This window comes from Tamandua tetradactyla, chromosome 15, assembly GCF_023851605.1.
Source record: "Tamandua tetradactyla isolate mTamTet1 chromosome 15, mTamTet1.pri, whole genome shotgun sequence".
Lineage (NCBI taxonomy): Eukaryota > Metazoa > Chordata > Mammalia > Pilosa > Myrmecophagidae > Tamandua > Tamandua tetradactyla.
In genome coordinates this window covers 36,949,937-36,964,881 of record NC_135341.1, presented here as the reverse complement: position 1 = coordinate 36,964,881, position 14,945 = coordinate 36,949,937, and the positions used below count along the sequence as shown (strand labels likewise).

At 37.0% G+C, this 14,945-nt stretch overlaps 1 protein-coding gene and 1 pseudogene across 6 annotated transcripts in view; one reads left to right on the top strand and one right to left on the bottom strand.

The window, feature by feature from the left end:
• Window positions 1-14,945, bottom strand: part of USP4 (ubiquitin specific peptidase 4) — a 59,502-nt gene that overhangs the window by 8,015 nt on the left and 36,542 nt on the right. For all 6 annotated transcript variants that reach the window (XM_077129325.1, XM_077129320.1, XM_077129321.1 and 3 more), the window contains one exon: window positions 12,183-12,404. In XM_077129325.1, the coding sequence (XP_076985440.1) occupies window positions 12,183-12,404 (222 nt within the window). The remainder of the gene's footprint in view (window positions 1-12,182; window positions 12,405-14,945) is intronic.
• Window positions 3,701-4,261, top strand: LOC143657206 (V-type proton ATPase subunit e 1 pseudogene; annotated as a pseudogene).

Below are 14,945 nucleotides of genomic sequence, written 5' to 3'. Positions count from 1 at the left end.
CAGAAAACAAATATTTTAGGTTTTGTGGGCCATACAGTCTCTACTGCAAGTAGTTAATTCTACAGTCATAGTGTGGAAGCAGTCACGGACAATACATGAACAATTGAGTATGTCTGTGTTCCAGCAAAAGTTTATTTATGGACATTCAAATCTGAATGTGGTACAAAATATTATTCTTGTCTTTTTTCCAACCATATAAAAAGGTAAAAAGCATTCATAGCTCCAGCACTGAACAACAATGACGAAAGTATTTAAATAAATAATGGCAAAAAATTTCCCCAATCTGATGAAAGACATTAACATACACATCCAGGAAGTTCAAAAACTCCAAGCAGGACGGATTCTAAGAGATCTTCCACAAGACACATTATAGCAAAACTGTCAGAATCCTAAGACAAAGAAAGGATTTTGAAAGCGAGAAGCAACTTGTCACATACGAGGGATTCACGATAAAATTAACAGAGGAATTCTCATCAGAAACCACGGAGGCCAGGAGACAATAAAATGGGATATTTAAGATCTTTAAGGAAAAAAAACTCATCCAAAAATTCTGAAACTGGCTAAGTATCAAAAATGAAGGAGAAATTGAGACATTTATAGATCAAAGCAGAAAAAGTCATTATCAGAAGACCTGTCCTACAAGAAATGCTAATGCTAAAAGGAATCCTTCAGGCTGAAACAAAAAGACCAGACAGTAACTCAAAGCTATAAGAAAGAAAAAACAATTGGATAGGTAATTACATAGGTAAACATAAAATCTTGTATTTTGGTTTGTAATTGCTTTTTTCTCCCTATATGACTTAATAGGTGAATGTATAAAATAACATTACAAATCTATATTAATGGGCATATACTGTATAAAGATGAAATCTGAGACAATAACAACATAAAGGGGGAAGACAGAACTATACAGAAGTAGACAGTTTGTATGATACTGAAACTATTTTGGTACTATTTGAACTAGATTGCTTTTAGTTTAAGATGTTAACAATAAATTACAAAGATAATTGCTAAGAAAAAAAATTAAAAATTTAGAGAAAAGGGAAGAACTGAATAAAAACGGTACACTTCAGAAAAGCAACCTAAAAAAAGGGAGGAGTAGAGTAACTGAAGAACAAAACACATACAAGACACAGAAAACCAACAGCTAAGTGGAACAAGTCCTCTCTTCTTAGTTACTACAAGTATCAATGGAGTAAATTCCCCTATAAAAGGCAGACAGTGTCAGCCTAGATGAGAAAGCATGATCCATCTATATACTGTCTTCAAGAAAAACACTTAAGGTACAAAGACACAAAGAGGTTGAATGTAAAAGGGGGCAAAAAGATTTATTGTCAGACAAAATATAACTAAAGTCAAAAAAGATTATGTAAGACAAAGGATATGATATACTGATAAAAGGCTCAACCTAAAAGAAGATAAGACTATAAACATATATGTACTTCACAATAAAGTCCCCAAATAATTGAAGCAAAAACTGACAGAAATGAAGAGAGAAATAGATACTTTTACAATAATTTTTGGAGACTTCAATCCATCACTTTTAATAACAGACAGAACATCTAAACAGAAGTTCAATAAGGAAAAAGAATGCCTGAAAAACACTAGTATTATTATTCTTATGCTTTATATAGCTATCTCTTTTTAGTTTATGCTGTATTGGAGTGGCTAGAGGGAAGTACCTGAAACTGCTGAACTGTATTTCAATAGCCTTGATTCTTGAAGACGACTGTATAACTATATGGATTTTATATTGTGACCATGTAATTGTGAAAACTTTGTGTCTGATGCTCCCTTTATCCAGGGTATGAGTAAAAAAATGAGTAAAAAAAAAAAGAAAAAAGAAAAAGAAAAAATTAATAAATAATAGGTGGGGATAAGGGTTAAAAAAAAAAGGATAGATGGAAATACTAGTGGTCAATGAGAGGGAGGGGTAAAGGGTATAGGATGCATGAGTTTTTTCTTTTGTCTTTTTACTTCTTTTTCTGGATTCATGTAAATATTCTAAAAATGATCATGATGATGAATACATAACTATGTGATGAAAAAAATTGCTAACAGGGATGTATGCACAACTATGTGATGATACTATAAGCCAGTATATTCTGGATGGTTTGTGTAGTGTGTGAATATACCTCAATAATCTTGAAAGGAAAATAAAAACACACTTTTAACCAAATAGACCTAATAAACTGATAGAGAACATTCCATCTAATAATAGCAGAATACACATTCTTCAGAAAAGCACATGGAACATTTTCCAGGATAGACCATATGTTAGGTCACAAATCAAATCTAACAAATTTTAAAATACTGAAATCACACAAAGTATCTTCTTGGACCATGATGAAATAAAGCTACAAATCAGTAACAGAAGGAAAACTAGAAAATTTACAAAGATATAGAAATTACACAACATACTATTAAATAACCAATGCGGCTAAGAAGAAATTACAAAATGAAATTAGGAAATATCTTGAGAAAATGAAAATACCACACACCAAACTTTATCAATGTAGTAAAAGCAGTGCACAGAGGGAAAGTTATGACTCTAAATATCTACATAAAAAAATAAAAAAAGATCACAAATTGATAACCAAATTTTACACTTATAGAAACCAGAACATGGAAAGCAAATTAAACCTCAAGTTGGTAGAAGGAAGGAAATAAGAAATACTAAAGATCAGAACAGAGATACATGAAATAAAGAACAAAAAATAAAGACAGTCAACAAAACCAGAAGTTGGCTTTTTAAAAAAGACCTATACAATCATCAAACCTTTAGCCAGGCTGACAAAGAAAAAGAGAAGGCATAAAATAAGTAATGTAAGTGTGGACGTTGCCGTCAATCTTACAGAAATAAAAAGGATTTTAAGAGGTGGTACTATGAACAATCATATGCCAACAAATTAGAAAATGAACAAATTCCTACAAATATATGAGGAGAAATAGAAAATCTCAGCATAATACAAGGAAAGAGAATGAATCATTAATTTAAAACCTCCCAACAAAGAAAAGTCCAGGACCAGATGGTTTCCCTGCTGAATTCTATCAAACATTTAAGGAAGGTCAGCATTATCCTGATTCTAAAGACAGCACAAAATAAAGAAAATTACAGACCAATATCCTTTATGAATATAGATGCAAAAATCCTGAACAAAAAACTGGTAAACTGAATCCAACAGTATATTAAAAGAATTATACATGATGACTAAGTGGGATTTATTCCAGGAATGCAAGGATGGTTTAACTTAAGAAAATCAGTCAATATAACACCATATTAATAGAATGAAGGAAAAAAATACATGATGTTCTCAATTGATGCAGAGAAGGCATCTAACAAAATCCATTTTCGTCTAATGGTAAAAACATGGAGGAAAAAAACGTGGAAGAAGTTAGGAACAGAAAGAAACTTTTCAACATGATAAAGGACATTTAAGAAAAAAACCCACAGCTATTGTCATTCTCAATGGTGAAAGGCTGAAAGCTTTCCCCCTAAAATGAAGATGAAGACAAGGATGCCCACTGTCACCACTGTTACTCAACATTGTACTAGAAGTTCTAGCCAGAGCACTCAGGCAAGAGAAAGAAACAAAAGGCATCTGAACTGGAAAGGAAGAAGTCAGATTATTCATATTCAAGATAATGTGGTCCTATAAACAGAAAATCCCAAAGAATCCACAAGATAGTTATTATAGTTAAGAAATAAATTCAGGGTGGGACCGAAGTGAGGCGAAGAGGTAGGGGCTGGCAGCTCCGCGGGAACCATGGCGTATTACGGCCTTACGGTGCCTCTGATCGTGATGAGCGTGTTCTGGGGCTTGGTCGGCCTCTGTGTGCCTTGGTTCATCCCTAAGGGGCCTAACCGGGGAGTTATCATCACCATGTTGGTAACTTGTTCAGTTTGCTGCTACCTCTTTTGGCTGATTGCAATTCTGGCCCAACTCAACCCTCTCTTTGGACCACAATTGAAAAATGAAACCATCTGGTATCTCAAGCATCACTGGCCTTGAGGAAGAAGACATCTGCAGTGCTCAAGACATTGAGGTCATGAAGAGAATTCCTCTAAATGCAAAATCACCTCCAACCCCAGACCATCTTCTCTGACTTGCCATTTGGGCATCAACTGCATTAAACATTCACATCACATTTGAGTATCTTATCTAAAATGCAGTATTTTTTTCCTGTCATCCTTTTTTAAATTTTGATGAGTGATGTGCCTACTTAACCTAAACTGTGCTGATTCTGCAAACTGTGTATGTGGTCTTCTGATATGAAAGGTGCTATTCTTCTGAGAAATACAGTACTCTTTTTGAAATCTGTGGATTTGAAGATGGCTCCTCTCTGCTCACACATTGAGAATCAGCGAAGTGTTTAAGACCAGCCCAGAAACTGCTGCAAGACAACTAAGACTCCAGTGGGCAACCAATACAACAGCATGTTCAGAGGGACGATCTCTCCCAACATGATAGAATTACATCAAACTATATTTTCAGGATGAATTTCTTATTTCTGCCGTCTTTTGGAATAAATTATTTTTCTGCTTTCAAAAAAAAAAAGAAATAAATTCAGCAAATTTGCAGGGTACAGGATAAAAACACATAAGCCACATGGGTTTCTATACACCAGTAATGAATAATCTGGAAAGGAAATCAAGAAAACAATTCCATTTATAATAGCATTCAAAAGAAAAAAATGTCTAGAATAAATTTAACCAGGAAGGTGAAAGACTTGCACAATGAGAACTATAAAATATTGCTGAAAGAATTTTTAAAAGACCTAAATAAATGGAAAGATATCTATGTTCAAATATTCAAAGATAATATTATTATAATGATTTGTAAAGTGATGTACAAATTAAGAGCAATCCCTACCAAAATTCTAGCAGCCTTATTTGCAGAAATGGAAAAGGTGATCCTCAAATTCATATGGAATTGCAAGGGATACAAATAGCCAAAGCCATCTTAGAAAAAGAAGAGCAAAGTTGTAGGATTCACCCTTCTTGATTCCAAAACATACTACAAAGCTACAGTAATCAAAAGAGTGTGGAACTGGCATAAGTATAGATAAATAGATCAACAGAATAGAATTGAGAGCCCAAAGTTAAGTCCACATATCTATGGATAGCTGATTTTCAACAAGGGTGTCGAGTACATTCGACGGAGAAAGAATAATCTCTTCAACAAATAAATGATGCTGGAACAATGGGAAATCCACATGCAAAAGAATGAATGTGGACACTTACTCTTACCATACTCAAAAATTAATTAAAAATGGATCAACAACCTAAATATAAGAGCTAATACTATACAAAAACATAGGGAAATATCTTTAAGACTGTGTAGTAGGCAATGGATTTTTAAAATTTACACCAAAAGCACAAACAACAGAAAAAAGTAGATAAAATGGACTTCATCAAAACTTAAAACTTTTGTGCTTCAGAGGACATCATCAAGAAAGTAAGAAGACAACATACAGAATGGGAGAAAATATTTTGAAACCATATATCTGAAAATGGGTTAGTATACATAATATTGGAAAAAACGCCTACATCTCAACAAAAAGAAAAACAACCCAATTAAAAAACAGGCCAAGGATTTGAACAGACATTTCTTCAAAGATGATATCCTAATGGCTCATAACTATATGAAAAGATACCCAACATCCTTAGCCATTAGGAAAATGCAAATTAAAACTATAAAACATCAGTAGGATGGCTATTAAAACAAAAAAACAAACAAACAAAATCTAAAAATAACACATTATTGGTGGAAATGTAAAATGGTGAAGCTGTTGTGGAAAGCAGCTTGGTGGTTCCTCACAAAGCTGAAGACAGAATTATCATACTGACTCAGCAATTCCACTCAAAGAACTGAAAGCAGTGACTTGAACAGATACTTGCACACCAATGTTCACTGCAACATTATTCACAATAAGTGGAAGAAACCCAGGTATCCATCAACAGATGAATGGCTAAACAAAATATGATATATCCTTACAATGGAATGTTTTTCAGCCGCAAAAAGAAGTGAAGTGCTGGTACATGCTACTACATAGAAAAACCTGGAAGTCAGCATGTTGAGTGAAATAACCAGACACAAAAGGAAAACTACTGTACCATTTCTCTGATATGAAATATTTAGAATAAACAAATTCATAGAGCTAGAACGCAGAATAGTAGTTACCAGCGGTGGGAGGAGGAATGGGGGATTATTGCTAAATGAATATGAGCTTTGGTTTGAGATGATGTAAACAATCTGGAAACAGACAGTGGACAAAGTTACACAGTATTGTCAATGTCAAAGAACTGCCCACTTAAACTGGTTCAAATGATCTTATGTATGTTTACTTCATTTTAAAACAAATAAATTAATTTTTAAAAGACAGCTGCATGTTTAAAGCAAAAGTAATAATGTGTTATAATGTTTACAGCATACATAGAAGTAAAATGTGTTGCTAACAACACACAAGACAAGAGGGGGAAATGCAAGTTTACTGTTGTAATATTTTACACTATTTTTGAAGTGTTACAATATTATGTGGATAGAGTGTGACAGGTTAAAAATCCAGGGTAAAAGCACTAAAAAGATTAAAAAAAAAAAAAAAAAAGCTGCAGCTGTTTTGGAAAACAGTATGACAGTTCCTCAAAGATTAAACACACAATTAACACATGACCCAGTAATTGTACTCCTAGTTCTATTCCCAAAAAGAATTGAAAACAGGATTCATACAGATACTTGTACACCAGTATTTATAGCAGCAAACACTATTCACAATAGTCAAAAATTAGCTAGTGTCATGTACTAAGAAATGATGAATATGCAACTATGTGATGATATTAGGAATTACTGATTGTATATGTAGAATAGAATGATATCTAAATGTTTTGTTTAATTTTTTTAATTACTAAAAAAAAAGTTAAAAAAATTAGCTAGTGTCCATCAACAGATGAATGAGTAATCAAAATTGGTATATCTATACAATAGAGTATCATTCAGCTGTAAAAAGAAACGAAGTATTAATAGATAGACAACATGGATGAAAGTAAAAGAAACCAGTCATATAGATCATTTATTATATAACTTTACTTTTGAGATATCCGGAAAAGGCAAATTCATAAAATTAGAAAGTAGATCAGCAGTTGTGTTCTAGTTTGCTAACTGCCAGAATGCAATATACCAGAAACAGAATGGCCTTTAAAAGGGGAATTTAATAAGTTGCTGGTTTACAGTTCTAAGGCCGAGAAAATGTCCCAACTAAAACAAGTCTATGGAAATATCCAATCAAAGGCATCCAGGGAAAGATACCTTGGTTCAAGGCCGATGAAGTTCAGGGTTTCTCTCTCAAGTGAGAAGGCACATGGCGAACACAGTCAGGGCTTCTCTCTCGGCTGGAAGGGCACATGGCAAATACGGCGTCATCTGCTAGCTTTCTCTCCTGGCTTCCGGTTTCATGAAGCTCCCCGGGAGGCATTTTCCTTCTTCATCTCCAAAGGTCACTGGCTGGTGTACTCTGCTCCGTGGTGCTGCTCTCTCTGAATCTCTTTCTCCAAAATGTTTCCTCTTTTATAGGACTCCAGTAAACCAATCAAGACCCACTCAAATGGATGGAGACATGTCATCCCCTAATCCAGTTTAACAACCATTCTTGACTAAATCACATCAACCAGGGAGATGATCTCATTAGTTTCAAACATATAGCATTGAATAGAGATTATTCTACCTTTATGAAATGGGATTTATATTAAAAACATGGCTTTTCTTAGGGGGCATGTATCCTTTCAAACCAGCACATTTCATCCTCTGGCCCCTAAAAAAGTCATGTTTTTCCCATATACAAAATACATTAATTTCATAACAATATCAGAAACCTTAAACCTTTCAGTAGTAATACAAATGAAGTACAAATTTAAAGACAGTATAAAATCTCATCAAGTCAGTTACAGGCATGGTCTGTCCTAAGGCAAAAGTCTCTCCATTTGCTCTGGACCTTTGAAAACTCGTAACAAGTTATTTGCTGCCAACATACAAAGGAGAACATTCATAGGATACATATACACATTTCCATAGGGAGGAAGGAACACAGGGGTCACTGGACCCATACAATTTCGAAAACCAGCAGGGCAAAGTCCATTAGATTTCAAAGTCTGAGAGTCATTTATCCTCGGGGCTTTAGAAAGCGGCAGTTCCACCCTTTCCAAGGGCCTACACAGAGGCCTGCCTCTCTCTGAATGCAACCTTGGGGGACACTGGGGAGACCACCTTTTTCTTGGCTCCACCCTCTCCAATCACTGGGGCCGCACCCGGGCTCTCTGCTATCTCTGGGGCACACACTCAACCCCTCCATGTGGTGGCAGCCAGGCTCTCCCCAAACCCCAAGGAATGTGCTTCACCTTCTCCAAGGCCTGAGGTGGCATGACTCTTCCACTGCAACAAGGTGGAAGGCCCATCCTCTGCCTTTGGGGAGAAGGCACCCTCTCTACGGGCTTGGGTGGGTCCGCTCTCCTGGCCTGGGGCTTCTTGACGTCAGATCCCAGTCTCCATGGTTTTGCCTCTGAAGTTATTTTTCCTCCAGTGTGTCCCTTCTCTGAACTCCCCAGTCCAGACTGGCAGCAGCTCTGTTTATACAGGTCCCACAGCACTCTCGTCGGCTTTCTATGCAGTAGCCTTGGATCATGCCCATCAGACATAAGGAGTTTCCACAAATCTTTCCTGGATAACTCCATGTTCGATCCTGACTTTCTCTGAAATGGCTGGCTGGTTCCACATTTGGTTAAGTCCACACACAGGGCACTATACTCTGGGGTGTCCCTTTCTGTAGGCCCAGAATTTTCCAGGACCTCAATTTCTCGTTTCTTTTTACTCAAGAGTTCAGTTTTCAGCTTATCTCTTTACTGTCGCATTTCACTATAAGCTGTGAGGAGAAACCAGGCTACACTTTCGATATTTAATTTGGAGATCTCTTCTGCAAAATATCCAAGTTCATGGCTTTTAAAACCTGCCTTCCAGCCAATACCATTAGTCAACTTTGCCAGATTATCTACCATTTTAAAACAAGGATCGCCTTCCTTCCAGTTTGCAATAACACGTGCCTCATTTCTGTCTAAGGCCTCATCAGAGATATCTTCAGAGTCTACATTTCTACCAACAGTCTCTTCAAAACATTCCAGGCCTTCTCCATCAAGCTTCTCATAACTCTTCCAGAATCTTTCCCTTATCCATTTAAAAAGCCGTTTCAACATGTTTGAACATTTCAACATGTTGAAACTGCAGCAGCAGCACCCCACTCTCTGGTACCAAAATCTGTTCTAGTTTGCTAGCTGCCGGAATGCAATATACCAGAAACAGAATGGCTTTTAAAATGGGGAATTTAATGAGTTGCTGGTTTACAGTTCTAAGGCCGAGAAAATGTCCCAACTAAAACAAGTCTATGGAAATATCCAATCAAAGGCATCCAGGGAAAGATACCTTGGTTCAAGAAGGCCGATGAAGTTGAGGGTTTCTCTCTCAAGTGAGAAGGTACATGGCGAACACAGTCAGGGCTTCTCTCTTGGCTGGAAGGGCACAGGGTGAATACGGTGTCATCTGCTAGTGTCTTCTCCTGGCTTGCTTCGTGAAGCTCCCTGGGAGGTGTCTTCCTTCTTCATCTCCAAAGATCACTGGCTGGTGGACTCTGCTCCGTGGTGCTGCTCTCTCTGAATCTCTTTCTCCAAAATGTTTCCTCTTTTATAGGACTCCAGTAAACTAATCAAGACCCACTCAAATGGGTAGAGACATGTCATCCCCTAATCCAGTTTAACAACCATTCTTGACTAAATCACATCAACCAGGGAGATATCTCATTAGTGTCAAACATACAGTATTGAATAGGATTATTCTACCTTTATGAAATGGGATTTATATTAAAACATGGCTTTTCTTAGGGGGCATGTATCCTTTCAAACCAGCACAGGCTGCCAAAGCCTGGGGGAAGGAAGAATGAGGAGTAACTGCAAAAGGATATGATCTTTCTGATTACGTTAGGGTAATGACTATATTATGAAATTAGATGATGGTAGTAGCTGCACAATTCTGTGAATATACTAAAAAAAAAAACAAAATTGTACATTTTTAAAAGATGAATTTTATTGGATTATGAATCTCAAAGTTCTTATTAAAAAAAGAGGTATGACAAAAAAAAAATCAGAAGACTGGGTAAGAAGATTGGGTAAAGGGTAATCAAAAGATTAGGTAAAAGATGCTATCATCCAAATTTTAAAACTTCAACTTCTGTGTGAGACTAAAGGGAGAGATGTTTATTTGGTGCAAAATTTATACTTTGGGTAGTGCATTTCCTAATTTAACTTGCATGGTCAGTTTAATTGAACACCATAAGTACATGAACTCTTGAATAGGGCATGAGTTTTTTTGGTTTGTCCAGGTTAGGGTGATACCCCTTTGGACAGTGAATAAAGAAGTATTTGCAAAGTACCCTTGGAGGAATGGGGGGAAAGGAGGGAAATACAACTTCCCCATTTGGAAAATTTCTGACATTCTCGCAAGCAGCGGGGACAACCAAATCAATAGGCTGAGCCTCGATCTTGGGGTTCGCCCCTATGAAACTTATCCTGCAAAGGATAGGCTAAGCCTACTTAAAATTAGGCTTAAGAGTCACCCCCAGAGAACCAATTTTGTTGCTCAGATGTGGACTCTCTCTCTTAAGCCAACATGACAAGTGAACTCCCTGCCTTCCCCTGCTATGTGGGACATGACTCCCAGGGGTAGTAAATCTCCCTGACAACATGAGACAGAAATCCTAGGCTGAGTCGGTACCTGGCATCAAGGGATTGAGAACACCTTCTCAAACCAAGAAGGGGAAGACTGAAATGAGACAAAATAAAGTTTCAGTGGCTGAGAGATTTCAAACAGGGCTGAGTGGTTATCCTGGAGGTTATTCTTACGCATTATATAGATATCCCCTTTTTAGTTTATGGTATGTTGGAGTGGCTAGAGGGAAGTATTTAAAACTGTAGAGCTATGTTCCAGTAGCCTTGTTTCTCAAAGATGGTGAGTAATGATATAGCTTTTACAATGTGACTATGTAATTGTGAAAACCTTGTGTCTCATGCTCCTTTTATCTAGAGTATGGACAGATGAATAAAAAATACAGATAAAAAATAAACAGAGTGCTTTGAAAACTATTGCTTTTTTATTTCTTTGCTTTGTATATACGTTATAAAATTAAAAAGTTAAAAAACAAATATTGGGGGGAACAAAGGTTAAAATAAATTGAGTAGACTGAAATACTAGTGGTCAATGAGAGGGAGGAGTAAGGGGTATGGTACGTATGAGTGTTTTCTTTTTTATTTCTTTTTCTGGAGTGAGGCAAATATTCAAAAAAATGATCGTGGTGATGAATACACAACTATGTGATGATATTGTAAGCCAACTGATTGTACACCATGTATGGAATGGACATCATGTCAAGAATGTTTGTATGTTTATATATGTATGTATGTATGTAAAAAGCATTATACACGTAAATATATGTGAAGAGCAGTTACTCAACTTCTCCAAAGAAGAGAGCTAAAAGACACAGGATACTTCGCAGTTCCCATCCTGACCCTATCCAGGCATCCTCAGTGGCTGATCGTGCTTTTCACATACTAAATACATCCTGTGTGGATGCCTTTTCCCAATTATACAACAGTCTCCATTATAAGCACTAGATAATGGATAATCTATGAAATCTGTGACCATCCATTAGGTGGGCCACATTGCATGAGCATTCTTATGGAACAAAAAAATATACATTTAGTCTCAAAGTGAGACAGTGTTTAAGGAAATGCTGCCACACAGGAGAGCCACAAGAAATGTTATCAACCTACAACAGAGATCCTGAGGAGTGGTGGGAGTGCAGAATTTACATCCTTCTAAGGGCATCAAGGACCAAGGACAGTAAGCTCTGGAGTGTTCTACAATGGCTCTGCACATTTCTCAGAACAGTGAAGAAAAAAGGGGTGCTTGTTATCTCTGAAAGAGTCCTTGGGAAACTTTAAGCCAAGGATTATACAAGTGTCTATTTCTGGAGTCACACAGAAATGATGAAAGCCTAATGATGCAGTGAGTATTGAGTGCAAGTATTTTCAAATAGAACCAAGTCCCAAAACAAGCCCAGTTTATAAGGTCAGAGAAAGTACCTACAGTTAAGTTTAAGTAGTTTTCCATCAGCTGCAAGTGAATTGACATCAGCTGTTCCATAGGAGTTCACAAGGCTGAAGGTGAAAAGTCTCGTTGGACAGGGCTGGCCTTTGACCTTCTTTTGGATGGTATCGGTGGAGTCACTTTCCAGCTCATCCTCCCCACTGCCTTCTGTTTCTGAAAGCTGTTCTTTGCCTTCTTCCTGATGCTCCATTTCCTCTTCTCCTGACCCACAAATGAAAAACAATGTGTATATAATGTACCATTCCAATATTAAAAAAAATTATATTTAATATCTAGCTGAGGTGTTTCCTTCCAGATTTTTTTGGGTACTTAAAATTACATCTACCCTTTTGTAAAGCACCCAATTCCACACCGTGTTAGACAGGAGAGGGCACTGCTAAATCTTTGATGAGAAAGCTGAGGCCTAAAGGTTAAATGAGTCACCCAAAAGGAACCAAGTGAGTTGGTAGTCCTGCCAAACCTAAATTTGGGACTTTTCACCACTTAGTGGTTTATTGGACTTCACATCACCAGTGGTTTATTGGACTTTGCATCACCAGGCCTCAGTTTTTTGACTTCACTATTAGGCTCATACAGAGAAAAGGACTAAGATTAAAAACACCTTCTACACTCAAGAATACTGTTGATAAGAAATGTGATTAAAAAGTCAGTTTTTAAATAATGAATGAACATTAATATTTAATTAATTGATTATAAATGAACACAAATACTAAGTAAAACTAATCAGTTCCTCCAGAAGAAAACACACACTGAATGTTCCTTTAACACATATTTACTGAATAATTCTTGGGGTTCAGGTGCTGTGCTTGGACCTGAGGAACACAGCAGATGTGCTCATTCCTTCATGGAGCCCACAGTCTGAGGAGGAAGCTACATATCAGGTAATTTCAACAAAAGATAGGGACAACTCCAAAAGGTGATATAAACAGAGAAGGAGATTTAAAATAAAGTTTATATACTCAAAGAAATAGTAAAAATGAAAACTCTGAGGAAAGGAAGATGGTCCGTGTAAGAACTCTCTTTTTAAAGGACAGTCTATTTTGGAAATGTTCAAAAGGAAGGACAAGTTGGGCCCAAGATAATTCACTTACCTCTAAGGTGATAGATGTGCCCCATCAGCATTACTCCGAAACAACTTGCATGAGACCTCAAGAGCCACCCAGTCCAAGCTATCACAGAGGTTCCTTATTTAAGTCACCTCACCTGCCTCCTAAGATAGAGTGGCACTGCCTCTACACACAGGTAAGCCAGTATCACTTAGACAGTGAATGAAACCCTGGCCCTGCCTGTTGCCCCTCAGAGATGGAAAGACAAAAAGCTGCCTAAAATAGAAAAAACAGAGAAAAAAAAAGCTCCAAACCCCATCCAATGAACAAGCAGCAACCTGACAAACAAACTCTGTCCCTGTCTGTGCCACTGGATGCCAGTTACCTGAATAATCTTGGGAACCTGTCAATGCCATCAGAATTAAATACCATAAGATATAAATCACAGGAAGAGAAAGAAGGCAAGGGCTTCTGAAATAGTTACCCAAGGTCACAAAGAGGATCAGCAGAAGACCTAAGGGTCAGGGATTACAGGCCTAACAAGAAGCCACTGCAGCAAAGATGTTCAAGGTACTTCACTGTTGATACGAAATAGTTATAATAAGCAAACTCAGAGAGCCAGAAACTGGAGTATGGGTTACTAGGGGCTGGATTGGGGGTAGGGAATGGGGACTTAATGATTGAGATGATTAGAATTTCTATAAAGTTTTAGTAATAGATGGTGATGACAGCAGTAATACACTGTGAATGTAATTAACAGTACTGAATTATATACATGAATGTGGTTAAAGAAGGAAATTTTAGGTTGTATTTGTTTCCAAAATAAAAATAGAAAAACAAACATAGGACTGTACAACACAAATAGTGAACCCTATCATAAATGATGGACTATAGTTAATAGTACAATTACAGGTAATAGTACAAGTATAAAAATGTACATTCATGAATTATAACAAATATACCACACTAATGCAAGGGGTTAACAAAAGGGTAGTATATGGGACTCTGTATCTTATGCATGACTGTTCTGTAAACCTACAACTTTTCTAATTAAAAAAAAAGGACTTCAGTGAAAATAGGGTTTGAAGTCTACAAACCAAGACTCACTTGCAGGATTCAAAAGAAAGTAGAAATCTTTCTAAAGAGGCGCATGACAGACGGAGTCTCAAGCACGGCTAGTTATAGCAAAATGCTTACACGGTGCTAATATTATTAACTGAGCACCTTTTATGTGTCAGGTACTTTAAACACATCATTTCATTAAGTCATCATCTCAATGCTGTGAAGCAGATGTCACCATGCAATCACGCAGCTGGGTAAAGCAGGATTCAGTGGGATACAGTGATGTGCCAAGTCCACACCACACCTAAGCTAGGACTCACAGTGCCTAAACTTCTGGGACACTGGGAACCACTCAGAAACCACCATTACCATGTCAACACCTCTGCCCATAGGACCTGTGCATCAAATACAGTCCTGTTCATTCCTAGTTCTGGGCAAGAATAAGAATCTGACTATAATAAAACCTACTCAACCTTAAAATGCCAAAAACAATTTGGAATTTCCAATGACAACAGAATCCTGTAGTCATTAAGTTTTTGAACGTCAGTTCTTATTGTCCACGACCATGCATGCCCTGATGAAATCTGGGCATTTGGTTTTCCAACTAAGATGTCCAGCACTAACCTGGACGATT